The following is a 24,393-nucleotide window of genomic DNA, read 5'->3' on the forward strand; positions in this document are numbered from 1 at the left end:
CATGCTTAGAGGCTTTACTGACCAATTAGTATAATGTTTTATATAGCGGATGCCGCGATCGGAGCATCTCATGTGCACTATGTTTTCGCCCATTCAGCTGATCACGGAGGTGTTCGGCTGACTGTGGGCGGGGAGTCTGGATCGAGAGCTCAAGGAGTGGGGTTGTGCTCCTGGCTCTGTTAAAAATGTAACCTAAAGCTAAATACAATGAAATGTTCTTCACTTTTGATTATGTCGATTCACCTTCAGTAAACACGGGTTTACATTCAGTCATTTGTCGTTAAACACATCGATAAATTTATGTAATGGAAAAAATGCAGCAGCCGTGAGCCGACAGCAACTGAGAAATGACGTTTTTGTTGTGAGTTGTAAGCTGTGAATTGTTCTATCGGCGGAAGGCATCAGAACACAATTTTTTTTCATTGCCAGAAGCCCAGTTTATTTACCATGATCATCTTAATTTCAATACAGCATTGTCCCATCTTGTCATCGTATGCCAGCTCCCTCACTTGTGGTTCGAAATTGCACGACATGATGAATCCAATTCACGCAATATAAAACAGTACAACCCGCCCCCGCTACAAACAAGGAGTTAAAATACAGGCAGCAAGCACATCGAAACTCTTAAGCACCGTAAATGTAACCCGCACGTGAAGCATGCGGCCGAAGGCGCCTTCCTTCCTTTAGACGATGCCGCGCACCGCGGTCCCACCGCAGAGGACCGTCCCGTTGTGACCGGTCTCGGCCACAGAAGGAGGCAGGTCACCGGCGGTACAGGTGGCTCAGGCAGCCGCCGTGGCGCAGTCCATGTCATGGTTGTACGACTGAAAAAAAACACAGATTTAATCAATAACTACCATTCTCGGTCACCGCTAGCATTAGTGTTGGCATTTGAAATGGTATATTTTAAGATAAGAAAACAATCCCATACGATGCGACTTATTTTCCTCTTAAGCTTCGTTCTACACTGGGGACCAAATTATAAAAAACTATAAAAATCAATTTTATAATCAATCAAACTATATTCAATTCTTTGGTTAACCGGCTAGGACAGCTCAGTGCAACCTAAAATAAATATTTGCTTTTTGACAGTTTTTACTTCATAGGAGCACGGTGCTGCTAAAGTAGTCATTTAGACCAGGCAAAAGTACGCTTTATGAATGGCCGATACAACTAAAACAACTTAGAAGTCTTACTACGCATGCTTTTTATAAAAAAGAAAACAACGTTTCACGTGTTATCAACCCGCGCCCCGCTGGGACTCCTTGATTTCCACACCCTGCGAAGGGGAGGGGGCGGGGTGCTTCAACACCCCTTCTAACTCGGCTCCTGGGCCACGTAACGACACAAGTTCTGAGGCGTGCGTTAGAGCAAAAAAAAAAGAAAGAAAGAAGAAAAACTTATTTGACTTATTTGATCATTTTAAAGGTCAGGTGAAAAGTCAGGTCATCAGAGGTCATCGAATGTGAAATTTCCCCGATTTTTGGGTTAAATGACGACAACTTTCAACAAACCGGCGCATAGTTCTCAGAAACGAGCAGAGCTACAGCGCGACAGAAAGATGCATTTGAAAGCCCTATTTACGCTCTTTTTGACTGACTTTCTCAGAATTGACCTTAAGTCAATGTTTTTGCCTTCAGTGGACAGAAACTACCAAACTAGGCGATGTTTTGGAAACGGTTTTCTGTGGCTCCGCTCTGGGTGCCCTCGGTACGGTCGGTGTCCGTCAGTCTCACCGTGCTGAGCGCCACCCCAGCCTCAGTCTCACCGTGCTGAGCGCCACCCCGGCCTCAGTCTCACCGTGCTGAGCGCCACCCCGGCCTCAGTCTCACCGTGCTGAGCGCCACCCCGGCCCCAGTCTCACCGTGCTGAGCGCCACCCCGGCCTCAGTCTCACCGTGCTGAGCGCCACCCCGGCCTCAGTCTCACTGTGCTGAGCGCCACCCCGGCCTCAGTCTCACCGTGCTGAGCGCCACCCCGGCCTCAGTCTCACCGTGCTGAGCGCCACCCCGGCCTCAGTCTCACCGTGCTGAGCGCCACCCCGGCCTCAGTCTCACCGTGCTGAGCGCCACCCCGGCCCCAGTCTCACCGTGCTGAGCGCCACCCCGGCCTCAGTCTCACCGTGCTGAGCGCCACCCCGGCCTCAGTCTCACCGTGCTGAGCGCCACCCCGGCCTCAGTCTCACCGTGCTGAGCGCCACCCCGGCCCCAGTCTCACCGTGCTGAGCGCCACCTCGGCCTCAGTCTCACCGTGCTGAGCGCCACCCCGGCCCCAGTCTCACCGTGCTGAGCGCCACCCCGGCCTCAGTCTCACCGTGCTAAGCGCCACCTCGGCCTGGTAGTAGTCGTAGACGGTAGCACGCGCCGGCTTGACGTCCTCGACCTCCTGCTCGCGCTGCACCACCATCTCCAGACAGCGCCGCCGGCTGTCCAGCGAGTCAAAGTAGAAGACCACCTTGTTCTTGGAGACCTCCCAGCGCTTCAGCTCTGGGTGGCACAGCCAGGGAGACGGTCAGAAGCGCCGCGCAGCACACATTCCATGGCTACAGAGCGGCCAGAGATGAGCCCCGTTCACCCACCTTTCCTGCCAGAGAGTGTGATTTATTGCGGAAATATCTCCTTCCCTCGCAACCGTTATTTTTGGTAGGTAAGTATTTTTATTCATAAAAAGAATTGATAGACTAAAATAAGTTGAATCACAAAAAGAACATAAAGAGTGCCGATGTAGTACAAGCCTAACAAGTAACATGTTTTATAAGCCTCACCGCGTTTTACCACTGGAAGTGACCATATCAGGCAAAAGTTAATGTTTGGATGAGCTACAAACTTTTACGCATGGTAGAATTTGGATTTCTGAGTGAGCTAAACACCAAGCCCAAAAGGTACCTTTTGTTTCTTGAAATAAAAGTAAATGGAAGAGACTGCCTACCTCAGCGCAGCGAAACGAGTGCTTTGTACCTATTAGGAAATGACGTAGTATGAAATCAGGCTCCTTACCTAATTCGGCGTTCTCCTTGAGAGCTTTCAAGCTGCCTTTGTTGGGAATGAAGCCGCTGACCATTTCAACTTCGACGACCGCCATGTTGCTCTCCCCTGGTTTCTCGTATCTGACGCACGTCTCTGAAAGATAAACACAGTAACGCGCTTCAATGCATGTTTTATTTTTATTCTTATTATTCGTGTTTTCCTTTCAATAAAGTTGGGATGCGCGTGCAGGCATATGCACAAAATTACCAGTGTCACAAAATAAACACATTTTAAACACATTTTGGTTGTTTTTCTCGCAAATTGAAGAAGCAAAGCTTTCACGGAATTCATAAGGCGCTCCCAACCGAACGTTTGTTGAAGCGCTGCATCGGGGAACTGAACGCTGTAGAACTGGTAGAACTATACTCTGTTCCGTTTAAAGTTTGCAGCCGAAGTGCCCTGCTGAAAGCAGCGCGTGATATCTGTATATACAGCGATACAGCTCTTACATTTTAACCCGCGCGGGGCTGGGGGGGGGGGTAAATTTTACCCCCCCTCGCGAATATTTGCGATATCTCAAAAACGGCGGCGCGCAGCGCCGCCAAACTTTCAGTACCTTTTCTTACATCAATTTGACACGTTCCCTGAAAATTTGAGCGAAATCCGTCGGAAAATTTTTGAGAAATTGACGTTTTAGTGACGTCATGTTCGCCATTTTCGCCTCAAAAACGGCAAAAGTTCAAACGCCGCTAACATCTTCATTTTTAAAGGAATCAAGACGTAACAAAAAAAGTTATACGTAATTTTACTTTGTCTATCAAATGGCTATCTCGGTTTTTTGAATTTTTTGGATTTTGGCCTAAATTTTTTCAAAAAACTGACTTTTTTGGGAAAATCATTATAAAATCCAAAATTTTGAGTCTATCGAAAAAACCGAAATATATGTCAGAGAAGTGGTCTATGTGCACCTACATACCAAATTTTAGAAGAATCGGTTCAAAAATGTGGGAGTTATTCAAAATTTTATGACGTCACGACACATAAAATTTTTGAAAAATGACTTTTTTGGAAGTTCTAGACCTCGTACGGAAACAAAAATAGCACCATTCGATTCGCCGTGAAAAACTGCATCAGATAGACACCTTTTTAGGCCTTAACAACCAACTTCAAAATTTGACCTCACTTGACCTGACCTTGACCTAACCTCGACCTGAAATTCATCCAGAGATGGTCCATATCACTTATTGAGTGTGCCTATTGAATTCTATGAGTAAAATGACCCATAAAACATGTGTCACACATGCCCTTTTCTATATTTTGTTTTTTGGTGACCTGACCTGACCTGACCTGACCTTGACCTTGACCTCTGAATGATATTGTATGCAACTAATATTGTCTTGGTAGCCTAAGAACACGTTTTGGGCGATCAGTCTCAGTCTATGACTCCATTCTTCGGCAACTACGGTGCAAGGCCGATACTGTAGAAACTTGCAATTTGTACCCTTGACCTGACCTTGACCTTGACCTCAAACTTTAAATTAAGTACATGTTTTTAGTAGTTCGTGATGAGAGCTTTCGATTGGCGTTTGAATTTTCCAAATCGGACCATTAGTTTGGGAGATAACAGGGGGGGTAAAATTTACCCCCCCCCCAGCCCCGCGCGTTCGGCTGGAGACCCCAGCCCCGCGCGGGTTAAGACGCAAATTCTTGAGCGGAGGAGCGATCTGCCGAAGAAATTCCGACTGCAAGCTTGATATGGAACAGAGTTATAGCCCAAGAAATTTTGCGGATATTTTTGTTTATAAATTTAGTCCCAACCTTTTTAATGGAAAGATGCACAAGGACAGAGCCCCCGCTATGCGAAGCATGTTCCGTTGACCCTGCCCTCTACCCTCCGATCGCGTAATCCCGCTTCTATGGCAGAATTTGGAGTCCTAAGTTTAACGTGCGCACATAGCCGCGGACGGTCAGTCCCCTAACTTCGCCTTGCTACGGCCTGCTACCAACCACAACCATACTTGTCAGGAGGCCTTTGAACGTCAAGCGCCCGTCGCGCTTCGAACCCGGATTGTTATAACCGGGAACGCGTGCTCTCACCACGCGGAGTCCAACGGTCTACCGACTGAGATACTGAGAGGCTCAGTCGGGACATTAGTGCCGAAAGGTCTCGTACTTACCTACAACGTGCTTCAGACAGTTGGTCTGACCAGGCTTCGGCTTGGACTTCACAGAGATGCTGAGTGCGTTGCTTGGGCCCGTCTCCTTAACGTTATATTTCAGAATAGCCTGCAAAAACAACGCATACTCGTATCTATGAATTATGATACTGTTGAAATAGTCACCAGCCATTCAGAAGCATAATGGATGTGATGATTGGCGTAATTATTAGACACGGTGTTTCTCTTCAATTAATGACGTCATTCTGATAAAACTACCACGGCGATGACGTCACATGGGTGAAGCAGCGAGCGAACAGCCAATAACCAACCATTGTCCCCCTCAGACCGGTCCCCAGCACGGCAGTATGATCCACCACCCAGCCATAGCGCCTTCGGTGGTCTGGTGCTCATTGTTGATATATAATCCGCTTTGTTTTGTGTAAATAAAAGCAATGTTTTCAAGCCAGCACTGGTAATGCGATACGGCAGCATAAGACATAGTGCAACGGCAAAATACAAATAAAGTGTTGAGCTTAGGCATCGAAACGATCGTTTCCGATCGTTTCGATGCCGTTTCGATTCAGGAACAAGATACAGCCACGCGGATGGTCTCATTGTGTTCAGCTCCTTAAAACGCATCGAATGATTTACATGATGACCTCGAGGTCACGTGACCTGAGGTCAACCTTTGACCTTGACCTTTCGAGGTCAAAATATATACCATTCGATGCGGATTGACGAGAGGATCACGATGATGCCCTTAGATTGTTCCTATCTTGACTAGTTCGAAATTTATTCGAGAAAAAACTCTCTCCATATCTAGCGCCGCTATTTTGACTTTTTGACCCCTGTGACGTCATCTTTGACCTGACCTGAAAATGACCTTTGTAAAAATTGTAGACCTTGTCCGTGCGTATCCCATGACGTTTACCGCTTGTCGCTATCTTGCTTCGTTCTAGAGATCTCGGGGGGGGGGGGGGGGGGGCGGTCATCCGCCCCCTGTCGGTACGAAGTTGGCGCAAACCCCCGTCGGTGCGCGGGTTAAGAGCTCAAATTTTTTGCTTAAGTAGGTCAGAGGTCAGGTCAAGGTCAGGTCAAGGGTACAAAATGCAAGTTTCTACAGTATCGGCCTTGCACCGTAGTTGCCGAAGATTGGACTGAGACTGTTCTTAGGCTACCAAGACAATATTCGTTGCATACAATATCATTTCAAGGTCAAGGTCAAGGTCAGGTCAGGTCACCAAAAACGAAATATGCGAGCATGTGCGACACATGTGTTATGTGTCATTTTATTCATAGAATTTAATAGGCACACTCAATAAGTGATATGGACCACATCTGGATGAATTTCAGGTCAATGTCAGGTCACGGTCAGGTCAAGTGAGGTCAAATTTTAAAGTTGGTTTTTAACGCCTAAAAGATGTCTATCTGATGCAGTTTTTCACGGCGAATCGAATGGTGCTATGTTTGTTTCCGAACGAGGTCTAGCACTTCCAAAAAAATCATTTTCCGAAAATTTTGTGTATCTTGACGTCATAAAATTTTCAATAACTCCCACATTTTTGAACTGATCTTTTTTTTTAATTGGTATGTAGGTGCACATAGACCACTCCTCTGGCATATATTCCGTTTTTTATACACTCAAAATTTTGGATTTTATAATTATTTTCCCCAAATAATCAGTTTTTTGAGAAAAAATTGTGCCAAAATTCAAAATATTCAAAAAACTGAGATAGCCATTTGATAGACAAAGTGAAATCACGTATAACTTTTTTTGTTACGTCTTGAGTCCTTTAAAAATGAAGATGTTAGCGGCGTTTGAAATTTTGCCGTTTTTGAGGTGAAATGGCGAACATGACGTCACTAAAACGTCATTTCCTCAAAAATTGTCCAACAGGTTTCGCTCAAAATTTCAGGAAACCGCTTAAATTTATGTATAATAAGGTACTGAAAGTTTGACGTCACTGGCGTAACGCGTTTAGAAGTTATTTACGAAAAACGGGAGCAGGGGCAGATTCTGCCCCCCCCCCCCCAGTGGGGCGCGGGATAAATTTTATTTATGCCTGAAACCTCACAAATTTGCTGCATGTTTTTTGAGAAGTGTGTAACGTTTCACTTCTGTGTCTCATATTTAATGAAAATTTCTGTGTGCGATCTTATGTCCCAAAAACTTACATACAACTCTTTGTGTTATTTACCGGCATAACAACATAAGCTTGAAGTAACGATGCTGTTAAAATTAGGGATTACAGGTCCAAGAATCATACCTTGCGATGCATTTCAACATCAGTCTTGAAACGATTTTTACAGAGCCAATTGATCAACTTGCCTCGTAAGGTGGATCATGTTACCCCACCCATGGGGTAAGTTGATCAATGTGTAATACCTTTCTTATCCTTTTTTCAATGAGCATTTCCTAGAAGACTTTGCAAAGTTTTTCGACGAGTAAATGGGCGCAAGGGACCAGCTATCATTTGGTACATGAATTAGTTATTGGTTCCCTTTAATATGGCGTCAAAGAAGCAAAGTAGAAAAAGTGGCTGAACTTATACTACTTTACGCTAGTCCCCCAGGCCAATGACCTGCACCAGTTTCTCTGACCTCTGACACGGGGTCAGAGGTCACTCCCCTGAGGTCACTGACCTGCACCAGCGCGCAGCCGTCGCCCTCGGCTCGGGCGAACACCCGCGCCGGCAGTCTGTCCAGCTGTCGGGTCTGCACCAGCAGCTGGTTGGCCGGCGTGATGCGGAACTCCTCCGCGCCCAGCGGCTCGCTCACTCGGACACGCAGCTCGGAGGTGGCGGAGCGCGGCAGGGCGGCCGAGAAACTGGCCAGCGCCTCCAGAGCCAGCACCGTGTCCTGAGGGGACGCACCGGTTAGAGGGGCCGACGCCCGGTTGGCCACAGTCTGGATAATATTGTACTTCACAGGTCTGAATTTGGACACACGCGTTTCCATTTGAACAACAACCTCAAACAAATAATCGTTACGAACATCATATAAACCAGCTTGTAAGGACAACTGCTTACATCAACTAGGTTTATACAAATTCCTCCAAGCTCAACCATCGCTCGTTTACCTACAACAACCCAGTCCATACCTGAGTGGAGACGAACCCTCCCCCGCTATTTCTCTGCTCGTTGATCCAGCGAACCGCGGCAAGAGCGTCTCCAAAGTACTCGGTGTCTCCTGCCTTCTGCAGCAGCTCCATTGTCAGGATGTTGTAGGCTCCAATCTCCACACTCAACGCCTTGTTCTCCTCAGAATCTAGGGATAGAAAGCCGACATCAACCCTACACATCGTCCATAATTATAATTATTTCGAAGGAGGCAGGACAGTTAAGTTTTGAGCCCTTTCATCGCATCAGTCACGCCTGCTGATTGCTCAATTCATTGAGTCATGGCTATATATTGTCGGTTAAAAAACTTTGACGGCGCGCAATTACCTGAGTTCTGCCAGTAGAGCATTCCGTCAGCGTATTTGGCTCTGGCCTTGAGCTTCGCGAGGCCAGCTCGAGCCTCGACTAGGTGTCCCGCGAGGGCTCTGGCGTGAGTCCGCAGCGTTAGGGTGTATATGTCCGAGCTGGAGTCCTGTAAATGTCAAACATCGGCGTCAACTCGTCATTCAACGACTACCTATGCATTGACGTTGAAAAGTGGAGTGGCAGCACGTAGCTGTAAGTACCTATCTACATGAGACGTGTTTGCGTACTACCTTGGCCCGCTCATCTGTTGAACCCTGCTAATGCCGACGTCCTTTTCCCGAACACAGGTTCTTTCACATCTGTCTCTAACACCCTAAAGGCCGCCGTCCACTGCGACGGAATTCCGTCCGGAGTCCGTCAGGAATGTCGCCGCACGCTGACCGCATCCGATTCCGGACCGCAGACGGAAAGCTCACGGACACTTGCTAACAATTTGTGAAGAGCAATTATCAGTTATTACAAAAGAAAATATAGCAATTGACTAGCATAACATAGTGCTGCCATGTCAGAGAAATTATGTTTACTTACTTCATCTTAAAAGAGCTGAAATTATTTCTTCGACTTGCAATTGAAAACTCGAAGACGGAAGACTGTACCTGTCCGCGTCCGTTCCGCCTGCGTTCTCCGCAGAAAAGTTCAACATGTCGGACTTTGTTATTTCGTTTCCGTAGCAACCGCTTCCGAAACGCATGCGGAGAGCTGACGGAAAATCAACAGCTGATTGCCGTTCGGATGCGGTCCGCACGGAACTCACACGATTTCCGTACGGACCGGATGCGCCCATAGGGCTCTGTGTTAAATTCCGTACGGACCGCAAGCGTTCCGCACAGTGGACGGCGGCCTTAAGAAGTTTCATTGGACTCAGGCAGGGAATCTCTGCGCTTCGCCCACCCTTGCCGCCACTGACCTGGTACAGACATCGGAAGGCGTCAGCCAGCGTGTCGGGTTTCAGTGTGACAGATGAGCGCAGCAGGGCGATCGTGACGTAGGCAGTCAGAGCCTGCTGTCCGCCGCCCGACACTCCGCCCTGCCAACAGAGTCTCCGTATCAGAGCCACGGCCCGTAGTTATACGCCGACGGGAACACCGCGCGCAAATGCATGACGAGTTTCCGTATTAGAGCCACGGCCCGTAGTTACGCCGACGGGAACATCTGGCGCAAGCGCACAGCGAGACCTCTGCAGCCCTAGCTGTGGAAACGGGAAGTATTGCTATTTGATAAGTGTTGCTAAGATTATGAAGCGGAGCTCCGATCACATCATATAGTTGATAGTTTCGTCTAACACAGCACACACCTTCATTCCCTGGTGAAGAACCCTTCCGACGGACGGAAAGCAGCCATCGGACGTCTGTTTATCCTCGATCCATCTGACGCTCCCGGTGAGGTCGTCCTCGTCGATGAAAATGAAGCTCTTGGCCTCGCCGAACGACTTGACGACAAAGGCGGTCAGCCACATGGAGCCGGAGCTGTCCGAGTTGCCGAACGCAGAGTATGACTGGTCGTCATGTCGGTACGTCAGCTCCCGCTGGTATCCTGTGGGCAGAAATGTACATCAGCTGAGGCTGGAGATGCATCTCGATGCATTTCAGCTTGCATGATGCAGTCTTTTGTGTGATCTCAGCGACAAAGACTTGCGAGTCTGAAGTCGCAATGCAAGAGGTGCTTAAGCGAAGTTAGCTGTACCCATTTCGATTAAACGATTTCACTGAAGTAAGTGCACTCAGGGCCAGTTCGAATTTATGACTTCAGCCCGCTGGAGTGACCGTCAGCACTAGTGATGTCAATTACGGAAAATCGGAATACCGATACCAAACAAAATACCAACCAAAACCGTGGGAAATTATCGAAACCAAACCAACTTGGGAACATGAGGAAAATACCAACTTTTTACCAATTTCTTAGCCTTTTATAAGTACATAAGTGAGGGTTTATAATATCAACAAAATAACAAACACATTAGGATTGAAATACCAAATACCAAGTTGGTATCGGTTTGGTATCGGTATACCAAAAAGTTGGTATCCGATTGACATGTCTAGTCAGCACGCCCGCACACAGCCGATGCTTGGCCAGCCGAGCGCACCTGTTTTCATGTATTTGACGAGTTTGTCTTTGAGCGTCTCGGTGAGCTCGCCGACGGCCACCAGGTAGTTCATGACGTGGATGTTGGGCGCGAACTTGACCATGTTCTGCTCCCCGCAGCCGGTCGGTAGGCGCACCAGCGATTCCAGATTCTGTCCGGGTGGGTGGGACACAGTGAGAGACCGTTACCGACACTAGCTAGATGTGAGTTTCCGACATATTGCACCGCAACGGTTAAATTAGAGGGCTTTGTAGTAGCAAATGCATGTAAAAGTACCTGTAGTTAAACAGGGCCTAAAACGTGAACATTTTCATGCAAGAATATAACATATGTCGTCATTCCACGTTCAGTCGATAGGACAAACGCCACTGTAAGCTAGACATCGGATTCGATGACATTGCCATGACGTGTTTGGTCCGCGTCCTGAGCCGAGCTGGCTTTGCGATCTGCCACGTACGTCGATGCTGGGTCCGAGCAGGTCGCCCACCACCTCCACCCGGGCGCGCTCCGAGCCGGGCACCAGGTCGGCGGGCAGGCTCAGCGACCAGGACACGTCCATGACGCTGCCTCCCTGCTGGCCGTCACCGGCTGAAACAACGGCCGCGGAGGGAGCTGACGGCGAGCCGACTGGCAGCCGGGCTGTACTTAATGACAGACGCACATACCTACTCTTAGGTCTGTGACTGAAGACTGGGCACAACAGAAGCATGACATTCAATTGAGTCATTGACATTACTCTATATAGCTTTTCAGAGTCTGCCTCTCGTATTCGACGCTCATACTACTCACATGTGCTGCAGAGGAAGCTAGAATTGACGAACTCCCTCTCGTATCCTTCGGGCTCAACCAGGACGGGTCTAGTCACCGCGTCACTGTTAACGACAAAACAAAACATCTTCAGCATCCGGTGGCTATTGTTACCATTTCAATGGCAAACGACAGAAAAAAGAGCACAGCATTAGTTGGAACATCACGTAGTCAAAATCTATCTGCATTTCCGCTCGTCCAGCCCCACCCTCCGAGCGGCGCCGGCTCTGACCTGAAATAGAGCACGGTCTCGGGTCCGCAGGCGGCCGGGTACTCGGGGTACACCTCGGCCACCGTGGTGATGTTGACGTCGCCCAGCGCGGAGGGACGCAGTCGGAACGGCACCACCACGCTGTCGCCGGCCGGCACGCAGAGCGTCTCCACCGGCGGCGAGAGGGTCTCGTACTCCTCAGAGGCCACCAGAGTCAGCTTCACCTGTTATTAGGGAGACAGCGGAGCAGTGAGATTATCTCGGCGAAAGTTTTACGGCTCCAACTGAGCGACTGATAGACTCGAACGGAGTGAAGGGGGGATGATAACCGTGCGACTTTACGTTTTTCTTGTGCAAGGGGAAGTGGAATTATCTGTTAGTAATTTATAGTGAGCTGATCTTATGAAAAGACCTCTGTCCAGACAACTGAGCCGCTGGTTTCCGCGGCGCCCCGTTTCCTGTCGGGTCCCGCGGAGCGGCGCGGCGGTGAGCTCACCGGCAGGTCGTCCTGGTGGTAGTTGCGGACCGACACCTTGAGCACCAGCGTCTCGCCGCGTTTCACCGAGTACGGCAGCGTGTAGGCGACGAAGAACGGCTGGAAGCTGGTCAGAGAGGCCGTCTCCGAGACGCCCAGACCGGCCGTCTCGGAGGTGCACACGGCGCCGGCCACCCACTCGGTGATGGTGTCGGGCACCTCCTGGTTCAGCGTCACCGTCCCGTCCTCACTGCAGTAACAAATACAGCGTCACCTTTACTGCAGTAACAGATACAGCGTCACCTTTACTGCAGTAACAGATACAGCGTCACCGTCCCGTCCTCACTGCTGTAACAAATACAGCGTCACCGTCCCGTCCTCACTGCTGTAACAAATACAGCGTCACCGTCCCGTCCTCGCTGCAGTAACAAATACAGCGTCACCGTCCCGTCCTCGCTGCAGTAACAAATACAGCGTCACCGTCCCGTCCTCACTGCTGTAACAAATACAGCGTCACGGTCCCGTCCTCGCTGCGGTAACAAATACAGCGTCACCGTCCCGTCCTCGCTGCAGTAACAAATACAGCGTCACCGTCCCGTCCTCGCTGCAGTAACAAATACAGCGTCACCGTCCCGTCCTCACTGCAGTAACAAATACAGCGTCACCTTTACTGCAGTAACAAATACAGCGTCACCGTCCCGTCCTCGCTGCGGTAACAAATACAGCGTCACCGTCCCGTTCTCGCTGCGGTAACAAATACAGCGTCACCGTCCCGTCCTCGCTGCGGCAACAAATACAGCGTCACCGTCCCGTCCTCGCTGCGGTAACAAATACAGCGTCACCGTCCCGTCCTCACTGCAGTAACAAATACAGCGTCACCGTCCCGTCCTCACTGCAGTAACAGATACAGCGTCACCGTCCCGTCCTCACTGCAGTAACAGATACAGCGTCACCGTCCCGTCCTCACTGCAGTAACAAATACAGCGTCACCTTTACTGCAGTAACAGATACAGCGTCACCGTCCCGTCCTCACTGCAGTAACAAATACAGCGTCACCGTCCCGTCCTCGCTGCAGTAACAAATACAGCGTCACCGTCCCGTCCTCACTGCAGTAACAAATACAGCGTCACCGTCCCGTCCTCACTGCAGTAACAAATACAGCGTCACCTTTACTGCAGTAACAGATACAGCGTCACCGTCCCGTCCTCACTGCAGTAACAAATACAGCGTCACCTTTACTGCAGTAACCGATACAGCGTCACCGTCCCGTCCTCGCTGCAGTAACAAATACAGCGTCACCGTCCCGTCCTCGCTGCAGTAACAAATACAGCGTCACCTTTACTGCAGTAACAGATACAGCGTCACCGTCCCGTCCTCGCTGCAGTAACAAATACAGCGTCACCGTCCCGTCCTCACTGCGGTAACAAATACAGCGTCACCGTCCCGTCCTCACTGCTGTAACAAATACAGCGTCACCTTTACTGCAATAACAGATACAGCGTCACCGTCCCGGCCTCGCTGCAGTAACAAATACAGCGTCACCGTCCCGTCCTCGCTGCAGTAACAAATACAGCGTCACCGTCCCGTCCTCGCTGCGGTAAAAAATACAGCGTCACCGTCCCGTCCTCACTGCAGTAACAAATACAGCGTCACCGTCCCGTCCTCACTGCAGTAACAAATACAGCGTCACCGTCCCGTCCTCACTGCAGTAACAGATACAGCGTCACCGTACCGTCCTCACTGCAGTAACAGATACAGCGTCACCGTCCCGTCCTCACTGCAGTAACAAATACAGCGTCACCTTTACTGCAGTAACAGATACAGCGTCACCGTCCCGTCCTCACTGCAGCAACAAATACAGCGTCACCGTCCCGTCCTCACTGCAGTAACAAATACAGCGTCACCGTCCCGTCCTCAATGCAGTAACAAATACAGCGTCACCTTTACTGCAGTAACAGATACAGCGTCACCGTCCCGTCCTCACTGCAGTAACAAAAACAGCGTCACCTTTACTGCAGTAACAGATACAGCGTCACCGTCCCGTCCTCGCTGCAGTAACAAATACAGCGTTTCCGTCCCGTCCTCGCTGCAGTAACAAATACAGCGTCACCTTTACTGCAGTAACAGATACAGCGTCACCGTCCCGTCCTCGCTGCAGTAACAAATACAGCGTCACCGTCCCGTCCTCACTGCAGTAACAAATACAGCGTCACCGTCCCGTCCTCACTGCTGTAACAAATACAGCGTCACCTTTACTGCAGTAACAGATACAGCGTCACCGTCCCGTCCTCGCTGCAGTAACAAATACAGCGTCACCTTTACTGCAGTAACAGACACAGCGTCACCGTCCCGTCCTCACTGCAGTAACAAATACAGCGTCACCGTCCCGTCCTCACTGCAGTAACAAATACAGCGTCACCGTCCCGTCCTCACTGCTGTAACAAATACAGCGTCACCTTTACTGCAGTAACAGATACAGCGTCACCGTCCCGTCCTCGCTGCAGTAACAAATACAGCGTCACCTTTACTGCAGTAACAGACACAGCGTCACCGTCCCGTCCTCACTGCAGTAACAAATACAGCGTCACCGTCCCGTCCTCACTGCAGTAACAAATACAGCGTCACCTTTACTGCAGTAATAAATACAGCGTCACCGTCACGTCCTCACTGCAGTAACAAATGCAGCGTCACCGTCCCGTCCTCGCTACAGTAACAAATATAACAGCGTCACCGTCCCGTCCTCACTGCAGTAACAAATACAGCGTCACCGTCCCGTCCTCACTGCAGTAACAAATACAGCGTCACCTTTACTGCAGTAACAGATACAGCGTCACCGTCCCGTCCTCACTGCAGTAACAAATACAGCGTCACCTTTACTGCAGTAACAGATACAGCGTCACCGTCCCGTCCTCGCTGCAGTAACAAATACAGCGTCACCGTCCCGTCCTCACTGCAGTAACAAATACAGCGTCACCTTTACTGCAGTAACAGATACAGCGTCACCGTCCCTCCCCCACCGCAGTAACAAATACAGCGTCACCGTCCCGTCCTTGCTGCAGTAACAAATACAGCGTCACCTTTACTGCAGTAACAGATACAGCGTCACCGTCCCGTCCTCGCTACAGTAACAAATACCTACAGCGTCACCTTTACTGCAGTAACAGATACAGAGTTACCGTCCCGTCCTCACTGCAGTAATAAATACAGCGTCACCGTGCCGTCCCCGCTGTAGTAAAAAATACAACTTCACTGTCCTGTCCTTACTGAAATAGCAAATACACTACCATCTTTACTGCACTATAGTTCGTTTTTTTAAGCTTACCCCTCACTGTGAACGTTTTTTTTAACACAGCACGTGAATTGCTAGCTGAATTACTGAGAAAACTGATTGACGCACATTGGTTTGACCAGTTTTCACAGACGATCAATTTCATCAAATTTATTTGCTATTTTACAGACTCATAGCTCGTATTTGCCAATACCTACAGCCCCACAGGGATAGACGACTTCTCAGGAATTATGTCTGAACCAATTAATAAATTGCACGGCGTTTAACATAACGTTACATCGTCGGTGTTCAAAACTTATTTTGGAAATATTATTTATATCTCCAATACAATGTGCGCTAACCGGTTTTCTCATCAATTCAGCTAGCAATTCTCGTGCTGTGTTCAAAGAGACGTTTACAGTGAGGGGCAAACTGAAAAAAACGAACTAAAATAAATACAGCGTCACGGTCCCGTCCTCACTGCAGTAGCAAATATAGCGCCAACTGTACTGCAGTAACAACTATAGCGTCAACGTTCCGAATCCGCCCTCACTGCAGTAACAAATACATAGGTACAGCGTCACACTTAGGTACAGCAGGAATAAATACAGCGTCACCTCACCGTCCCGTCCTTAGTGCCATGTTAAACGCAGTTATCAAATAGCACCGGGTGCGTCTTGTGTATTCCTTTTAATGTCGGCATGTGTGTCATTTACCACGGTAGTTTCAAGGGATGTGTATCAGCCCCTCCCAACTGACCTGACCGAGTGCAGGTCGAACAGCCACGTCTCGGGGAAGTAGGTGCGCACCGTCTCGGGGACCTCGGAGGGCTCCGGCTCTGGCGGCGCCTGCCCGCCTTCTTCTGCGCTCCCTGGCTGAGGCGCCGTGCCAGCCGAAGACGCCACGGCCATGCCCGGTAGGCCGGCCTCACTGATCGCTGCCAGGCGGACGGCCAGTACACGGCGGTCACGGCGGGTCACAGAGGGTAGGCCAGCATGGCGGCCATGCTCGTACTTGCAGCTATGTGACGTTAAGCCTACTTCTCCTTTCGACCATGTAAAGTAACAGAACTAATAGACAAAGGCAGACATATCAGTTAACCTTACTGGTACTTCTACTCCATGTTCATACGTTTATTCAATATTAATGCAAAGAAACCAAACGAGGAAGAGAACGCAAATTGGTTATTTATCGTAGTAGGTAGCTAATTGAATAACAAATCATATTGAAACACATGCTGAGTTAGGATTGCATGCTTGAACCATTTTTTTCTTTTTACACCTAGCTCGCAGCAACGCATACTAGAACAGAGCAGCGGCATGCCGACAAACAAGTGGTGCATGCACGGGGAAACAGCAGAGAAGTGCCAAACATGCTGCCATACGAACAGGCAAAGGAAAGACAGTCCTGAATAAAAAGCCAGCAATATTTTTCGCAAGCAGTTTTCTGTACCCATCACTATATACATAGTACCCAATTAACCTTCGCCCCAGTGGGGGGGGGGGGCATATGTTACCACCCTGTCGCGTTTTTTGCGTGTGAATAAAAAACCGCGGCGCGTAGCGCCGCGCCGCTTGGGGTAGCTTTTGGTACATCAATTTTGGACAATGTGTGAATTTTTTGACCCCAGGTCATGTCAGGTCAGGTCACCAGGTCAATTAAACTGACCAAGCCTAAAAAAAAGTTTGCAATCATGTTCAGCCTGCAGTGTTTGTCAGAAAGGTTTTAAACTTGTTGGATTGCATGCTGTTATGGGCGCCTACAATTTGTATATCTCGGATTTTTTACATCTGTGACCTAAGGTCAGGTCAGTGGCGTGACCTTACCATTACAAGTCAATGGAGAAAAATGAAAATGCCTCTAGATCCGTGTGTACGCATCGGAACAGTCCAAATATTTCAGACTCACAATGATTTAGTCCACTCGTGATGACCAAGGTGTCATTTTTGCTGATAGACTCTAGATAGGTCATCCGAGGTCACTTGAGGCTACAAACAGTTTTTTTTGCCAATAACTCACGATTGGAACAAGATAGAACGCTGGGGATGGTCTCATTGTGTTTGTCTTGTTGAGACGCATCGACTGATATGCAACATGACCTTTTCCGGTCAGGTCATGACCTTGACCTGAGGTCAAATTTTCAAGTTGACCTTTCAAGGTCAAATTATAGTTCATTCGACGCGACTCGGCGAGAGGAACACGATTCTGGCAATAGAAATGTCGTGGCTTTTTGTAGTCGAAAGTTATTGTCGAAAAACACTTTTCGTAAAAACACCTATTTTTGGAGTTTTTGCCCTCTGGAGGCTAAACCGTTGACCTGAGGTCAATATTGATAATGACCTTTTCAAAAGAAGAGTTCACAAGCTATCGTTTGCTGTTCCATGCGTTTTTCTAGCTACCATAGTTCCTGAGATAGCGGCATGTTTTCTGAAAAATATAATGACAATTGGCAAATTTTGACCTTTGATGACCTCTGGTGACCCCAATATTGCTCTAAGGTGAAAAATGACCGAAATACTTTCAAACGTACGCATTGAGAGCTATCGACTGCTTTTTACCGCGTCTTTCTAGCCCTCTTAGTTTTTGAGTTAGAGGTGGGTGGTAACATATGCCCCCCCCCCCTCACTAGGGCGAAGTTGGCTGAGACCGCCACTGGGGCGCGGGTTAAAAGACTCGAAGGAGGTCATTAAACTCAGCACTGTTATCTACGTGTATGTACATAAGTATGAGTAGTACCAAACACCACCTAGCGAAAAGCAAGAGCATAAATGCATGCTTATTTGGTATAGTTTTACATCAACCTAACTCTTTTCTATGCAAATGTATGTGAATATATATGAATAGTAAGTATATACGTGTGTTAATGCATAATTTACACGTTGTTAGGGCTGTGTGTAAGCGTGTAACGCACCTATTATACGTTTCAGACCCTCTGGAACAGTCCTTTTTGGCTCTTTCTCGTTACCAAAACGTTTGATTTCAACCAAACTTTGACACGATTAATTTCAAGGCCCTACCTAATTTTTACTAATATGGTCTTTTAACAAAATGTCAAAATGAAAGGCACTTGCCATTGACTTGTAATGGTAAAAATTGGCCGAAAAACTCTGCGCCGTGGTAGAGGCTAGCATGGCGTAGCAGTGTCAGCTGTTGTGCCGCAGCTAAGCTCCGCCCACTGCGCCGCGACACTGTAACCGGTCATTCGCCGCTCGGGGCAGGCCCATGTCGTCCCCTATCTCCGCGTGTGTCCACTAACACGAATGACGTCACGCATGTGGGCGGAGCTATGGGCGGAGCCTAACGCACGCGGCAGTCCAAGCCCAAGATTACTTTACTACGGTCCAAGCCGCCATATTTGAATTTTTGGGTGAAGTCAATTTATATGGATAGCTTGGTGACAGTTTAGCTATACGAATAATAATTTATTATAGATGTGCGTATGTTCAGCTTGGAGTTGCAATTAAAGTTCCGCACCGCATAGATTCGAACTCGGGACCTTTGGAATACTGCGCGGGCACGCTAACCACTACACTACCGCGACCGCGCGGCGGCCGGCGGCAGGGAGGCTGCGGAGACATGGGGGGACATTTTACGCTTTTGTGAAAAAAGCAAAAGATTTAGCAAAAAACACGTAATAGATAACTTGCAGAAAATTGTCTGCTCTTTCAGATAAAATACTTAGGTTTGATATATCTTGTGCAGACTTCATTCTACAGTGCTTCGAAAATCGCTCATTTACATGGGGATTGAACGGGGCTTCGAGACTTGACTCCAAATGACGTCACGAGCTGACGTCACGAAAAGGTAGAATCGCCGGACGACCCTACCTGGTATATAGGGCCTTGGCTCGGGGTCAGAGCGGTGCGGAGCTCTGACAGACTGGAGCGAGACACACGCTAACGCAGGTATCCTTGCGTGAATATGTAGGTATGTGCCCTATCTCGCGCGGAGTGAATAAGGATGAAGAATGCAATGCAGATCGTTGTATGTATAAAACGATAAGCACTCCTTCTAACAGAATGTTATTCCATACAGACTTAAAATAATCTAATTTACAATAGTTCATAGCGAGCCTCTCCGCAGCCGTTTTCCTACCGGCTATTGTACATTTTAGGAGTAACGGGACAGAATCTACCGGACTGTCTTTGCATTCAACGGTCTTATTTAATTAAGGATATCCACATATGTACTTGCATTTGTTTTTTTTAATAGTTTTAAAGAATAATTTTATTTTTATTTTTGGGTGAAAATATTCAATTTTTCCTGGATATTTCCACAATGCTTTACTTTAAGAATATTGTTGATAGATCTTAGGCCCGAAAAACAATAAAACAGGGATGAGATATAGGATGACTCAATCTGAAAATGTAGATATGCAATATCGAGAGATCTCCCATCCTTCATTCCCCCTTGTCAGTCTCTCGTCTATAGGTTTATAGTCTATAGTCTCTCATCTATAGCGAAATCTCTATCTTCGTCACTTGTCTCTGGTCTGGTCTACCATCTTTTGTGTCTGTCTTTCGTCTATCGTCTTTGTCTCATGTCTCTGCTCTAGCGTTTATGCATATTGTATGTTGTCCACCTCCACTAGCCAACGTTTGCCGTTCGTCTCATTGTCACTTTGTCTCCTCTTCCTTTGTCTTTCTTCCTCCGTCCTTATTTGTCGTAGTATGCAACTTATTAAAAGTTCATGACATGCAAACAAGTGCTCCACACCGCTGCGCTGCGCGCGCGGCCCGCACGCCGGCCCGCCAGACTGCGACTGCCGCCGACATGACCCGAGGCTGGACCGCAAGTGGGCGGAGCCAAGCCGCAGTGTGCTAGTGCGTCATGACCAATCAGAGGGGAGACAGCGCCCGGCCTGTGCCAGCCTCTAAGCAGGGCTCTGACGACCTTAACATTATCAGTCAATGACAAGTGCCTTTATTTTTCATTTTTTGTTAATAGACCATATTGATAAAAATTAGGTAGGGATCTCAAACTACCAATGCCAAAGTTTGGTTAAAATCAAACGCATATACAACGAGAAATAGCCGAAAAGGACTGTTCCACAGGGTCTGAAATGCAAAGTACATATATATCTGTATAAGCTATATATATATATATATATATATATATATATATATATATATATATATATATATATATATATATATATATATATATTCCGTCGTAGACAATATACATTATGCAAAATACATTCCGTGGTGTAAGTGTAAGGGGTCTATAAAATACAAAAAGGGACGATTTACACGCAATATCGAAGGTTTTAAATGCCAGTCGGGTGCGACGTACACGACGTCTGACCGGTACCCGATCGCCCATACGCCTGGACACCGGGCTAGACATTGGCAACTCAAAGTGCGGGACGACATTCGCCACGGAGAGGCGGCTGGCTACAAACAAGTTTTGGCAGATAGCAGCATTCGTACGTCGCGGCAGCACGATGCGGTGCAGCAGAACGGTGGTCTAGGGGCCTCTTGGGCTTCGTAATGGTCGGCGACCAGCCGAAGTTCAGCAATATAAACAGATTTGGGAGCATCTGGCATCGTGCCACGGTGCGGCAGGCGGACGACTGGGCACTCCAAATACCGGGGACTGGCTCGCTGGCCATGCCGACCATGTCCATGAGCGGACTGCGCATCAGAGGGCAGGGCTGGTCGAAGGTGTCGCAGTTCCAGTGGCCTGGGGACTGCCAGCGCTGGCAGCGGCGCGTCTCTAGGGACACATCCGACAGGGCCAGCCAGCCGCCGTCCTGGGAGCAGCGACCGCTCCGTGAGGGCTCGCAGAGCGACAGTTTCACAGACCAGCAGCTGATGGCGCATACCAATGTAACGACAGTTTCACGGACCAGCAGCTACTGCACATTGCTCACCATTGTTCAGCACGCCCACCTGCGGTTTTAGACTGTTGTTAAAGGGACCCTCCCACCTTCAAAAAAGTTTATGAATTGGCATGAAAGTGATGTCGCTCGGTTCAGAAAGAGCGAAAACGAATATCTACCAAATTTCACCGAAAAATATTCACCGGTTTTCAAGATATTAGACTTTTACTTTTGTTTACTTTTTTGAGATCTCCGCTGTTTCTAGCGACTTTATTTTAGAAATGCGGCGTTTGCGGCAGATGTTGCGCGCAAATAGCATATACCACCGCGTGCTACAAAACGTTTTAGTCAAACATTTAAAAATCGTTAGATATTTGCGCTGACGTCACACATTCAGAGGGGTATTCCTAAGCATTAGCCCCTCTGAATCAAAATGCTGCAATTTTGAAATTCAATATTTCCGATTTAAGGCATTTCTCGATGTTGTGAGTGCCGAAACCGGTAATTGTGAGCCAGGGACCCCATTTTGGCTATCTCAACTCAAATCTAATGTTAAGGTGGGAGGGTCCCTTTAACTCGCTGTTCAGTTCTTGCCCCGCACCTCACGCAAGAAGATAAGTTACTGGCGTCATATAACCCTCAGAGGTTGGGCACGCCATCAAACCCAATCATCATCAGATGGCGTACATCAATGTAACGACAGTTCCACGGACCAGCAGCTGATGGCGCATACCAACGTAACGACAGGTCCACGGACCAGCAGCTGAGGGCGTACATCGATGTAACGACAGTTTCACGGACCAGCAGCTGATGGCGCATACCAATGTAACGACAGGTCCACGGACCAGCACAAGGCCATCTATAGAAGGTACAGTCACTCCCCCGCCGACCAATCAGAGACAGATCCTGAGTGACGTCACCCCTGATGCTCGCAAGGGGTACTCCATTCCTTTACAACGTAAAAATGACATAGTTACTTAATTTGAAGATTGTTGGTGACACTCTACCCATATCGCTCAACCGTTGATGTCATTGGAAAGTTTAAGTTATTTTCTAGCGATAAAACAGAGCAGCAATATGCTAAGAAATGGCCGGTTTTGAAGATATAGACGATTTAAAAATCCTCTGCAGTTGCAGGAAAGCAACGTAAAAACGCATCGAGCTTATATTTTTACTACGACTAAATCATTTTCGGTAAGTTTTTAGATATGGTATCGATTTAATCAACAACTTTATTACAATATTTTTATTACTTATAGCTTTATTTCAAAATAATGTTTTCAAAAATGGCAACTGTTGGCAAGTAGCTTTGAAACGATTGTGGCGCACCGCGCCATTATTGTACTGAGGCCCCCTTATGATGTCATCAAAAGTGGAGTGACATGGGCTTGGACCAGCAGCTGATGGCGTATGCCAATGTAACGACAGTTCCATGGACTAGAAGCTGATGGGATGTATCATTGTGCGGGTACGGCCCTCCAGCAAAAGAGTGGTTGGTTAGCCTATGTGGTTTTGGTGCAATAACTTTGAATGACATAGGCACTCCTGTAAAATGACTCAATAGAAATGAGAAGGGGGTTCGTGCACACACTTCGGCAATGGTTTTCAACAGCCATTAGACATATTCATCAATGCAGATCGATTATTGTGATGATGGCAACCAATCACTTAATACCTGGAGGGCCGTACATAATCACAGAACAATTAACCCGCGCCCTGATGGGGGGGGGGCCATTTTGGCCCCCCCCTGTGGTTTTTCTTAAATAGCGAGAAAACGGCGGCGCGCAGCGCCGCCAAATTTTGGGTACCTTACCGGGCATCAATTTGACACCTTCAAACAAAATTTCAAGTCACAAGTCACCTCAGGTCAGGAGTTATTGAGGTCAAACTGAGGTCATGTTCGAGCAAAAATGAGCAAAAAACATGACATCTTGAAACGCTCACCAATTCTACAGTTAACAAGCAATTTAAAAGTTCTTTATGTGGTTGTGTAGAAAAAAGTCGGCGCTACAAAACTGCTATCTCGGATTTTCGAAATTTTGGAATTTTGACCCCAAAAATCAAAAAAATTGATTTTTTTAGAAAAACTCAAAACATTTCCAAAAAAAATCGAATTTCGAAAAAACCGGAATATATGTGATAGTCCCTGCGCTCTTCGATATACATACCAAATTTTAGATCGATACCTCTTTTTTTGGCCAAGTTATAGCGAAAAAACTGTTGAAAATTGATGACGTCAAATTTTTGAACTCAATTTTTAGCAATTCTAGACCTCGTAGCGCAAAACGGAGACCACCATTGAACTCCCCGTGACGAGCTGCATCGAATCGATACCCATTTTATGCAAAAATATCAACTTTGAAATTTGACCTAATTTGACCTGACCTTGACCTGACCTTGACCTGACCTTGACCAAAACGTGACCTAAGCTGGCCCTTAAGTCTGTCTGACCCACATAATCGCATTTGTCATGTAAAATGAACCATAAAACATGTATCACACGACACTTTCATATTGTGACCCCCCCAGTGACCTGACCTCTGTGACCTGACCTGGTATCAGTGACCTCAAATAGCAAAATATGTGTTTGAAGAACATTTCTCCATCGATGATTTTCAATGAAATGCATTTTACTCGATTTTACAACGCATTTCTTGAAATGCCTGTAAACGGTGAAAATTCAACCTTTGACCTGACCTGTGACGTCATCGGTTTGACCGAGGTCAATGAAATTGGGTCAAAAGGTAGTTCCCCGCTGGGGCTATCCAACACCGTTTACCGCTTGTCGCTATGTTGCGTGGTTCTCGAGATCTGAGGGGGGGGGCCAAAATGCCCCCCCCCCATCAGACCGCGTTGCTCGGCAGACCCCATCTGGGCGCGGGTTAAACTACAACCACCCTTTACAATGAGAAGCATGATATATATCATATCAAGCCAATTAAGATGCATACATGCGAGTATGCAGAACGATGTGATCCCCAGTTGATCGCTTGTTGCACATCGAGAGCGTTTTCAGCTTTTTCTAATTTTTCGGCGTGGCTTTGAAAAAGGTAAGCTGACAAAATCCGATAAAACGTATGAGCTCTCCCCAATAACAGACAAATGAATGACGATAA

General features: G+C 47.8%; 1 protein-coding gene across 12 annotated transcripts in view; it reads right to left on the reverse strand.

The window, feature by feature from the left end:
* Positions 1–412: 412 nt before the first annotated feature.
* Positions 413–24,393, reverse strand: part of LOC122379649 (alpha-2-macroglobulin-like) — a 114,932-nt gene continuing 90,951 nt past the window's right edge. For 10 of the 12 annotated variants that reach the window (XM_043362012.1, XM_043362017.1, XM_043362014.1 and 7 more), the window contains 15 exons: positions 16,213–16,390; positions 12,207–12,435; positions 11,732–11,934; positions 11,482–11,564; positions 11,150–11,280; positions 10,693–10,843; positions 9,904–10,142; positions 9,517–9,636; positions 8,571–8,715; positions 8,225–8,391; positions 7,768–7,983; positions 5,143–5,251; positions 2,996–3,118; positions 2,313–2,485; positions 413–824 (listed from right to left, as the gene is read on the reverse strand). In XM_043362012.1, coding sequence (XP_043217947.1) covers positions 783–824; positions 2,313–2,485; positions 2,996–3,118; positions 5,143–5,251; positions 7,768–7,983; positions 8,225–8,391; positions 8,571–8,715; positions 9,517–9,636; positions 9,904–10,142; positions 10,693–10,843; positions 11,150–11,280; positions 11,482–11,564; positions 11,732–11,934; positions 12,207–12,435; positions 16,213–16,390 — 2,309 coding nt within the window. In that variant the 3' untranslated portion in view covers positions 413–782. Of the gene's footprint in view, positions 825–2,312; positions 2,486–2,995; positions 3,119–5,142; positions 5,252–7,767; positions 7,984–8,224; positions 8,392–8,570; positions 8,716–9,516; positions 9,637–9,903; positions 10,143–10,692; positions 10,844–11,149; positions 11,281–11,481; positions 11,565–11,731; positions 11,935–12,206; positions 12,436–16,212; positions 16,391–21,045; positions 21,209–24,393 lie in introns of all 12 variants that reach the window. The other 2 variants (XM_043362016.1, XM_043362010.1) reach the window with 1 other exon arrangement.

This window comes from Amphibalanus amphitrite, unplaced genomic scaffold (assembly GCF_019059575.1).
Source record: "Amphibalanus amphitrite isolate SeventyFive unplaced genomic scaffold, NRLGWU_Aamphi_draft 000082F_arrow, whole genome shotgun sequence".
NCBI classification, from domain to species: Eukaryota; Metazoa; Arthropoda; class Thecostraca; order Balanomorpha; family Balanidae; genus Amphibalanus; species Amphibalanus amphitrite.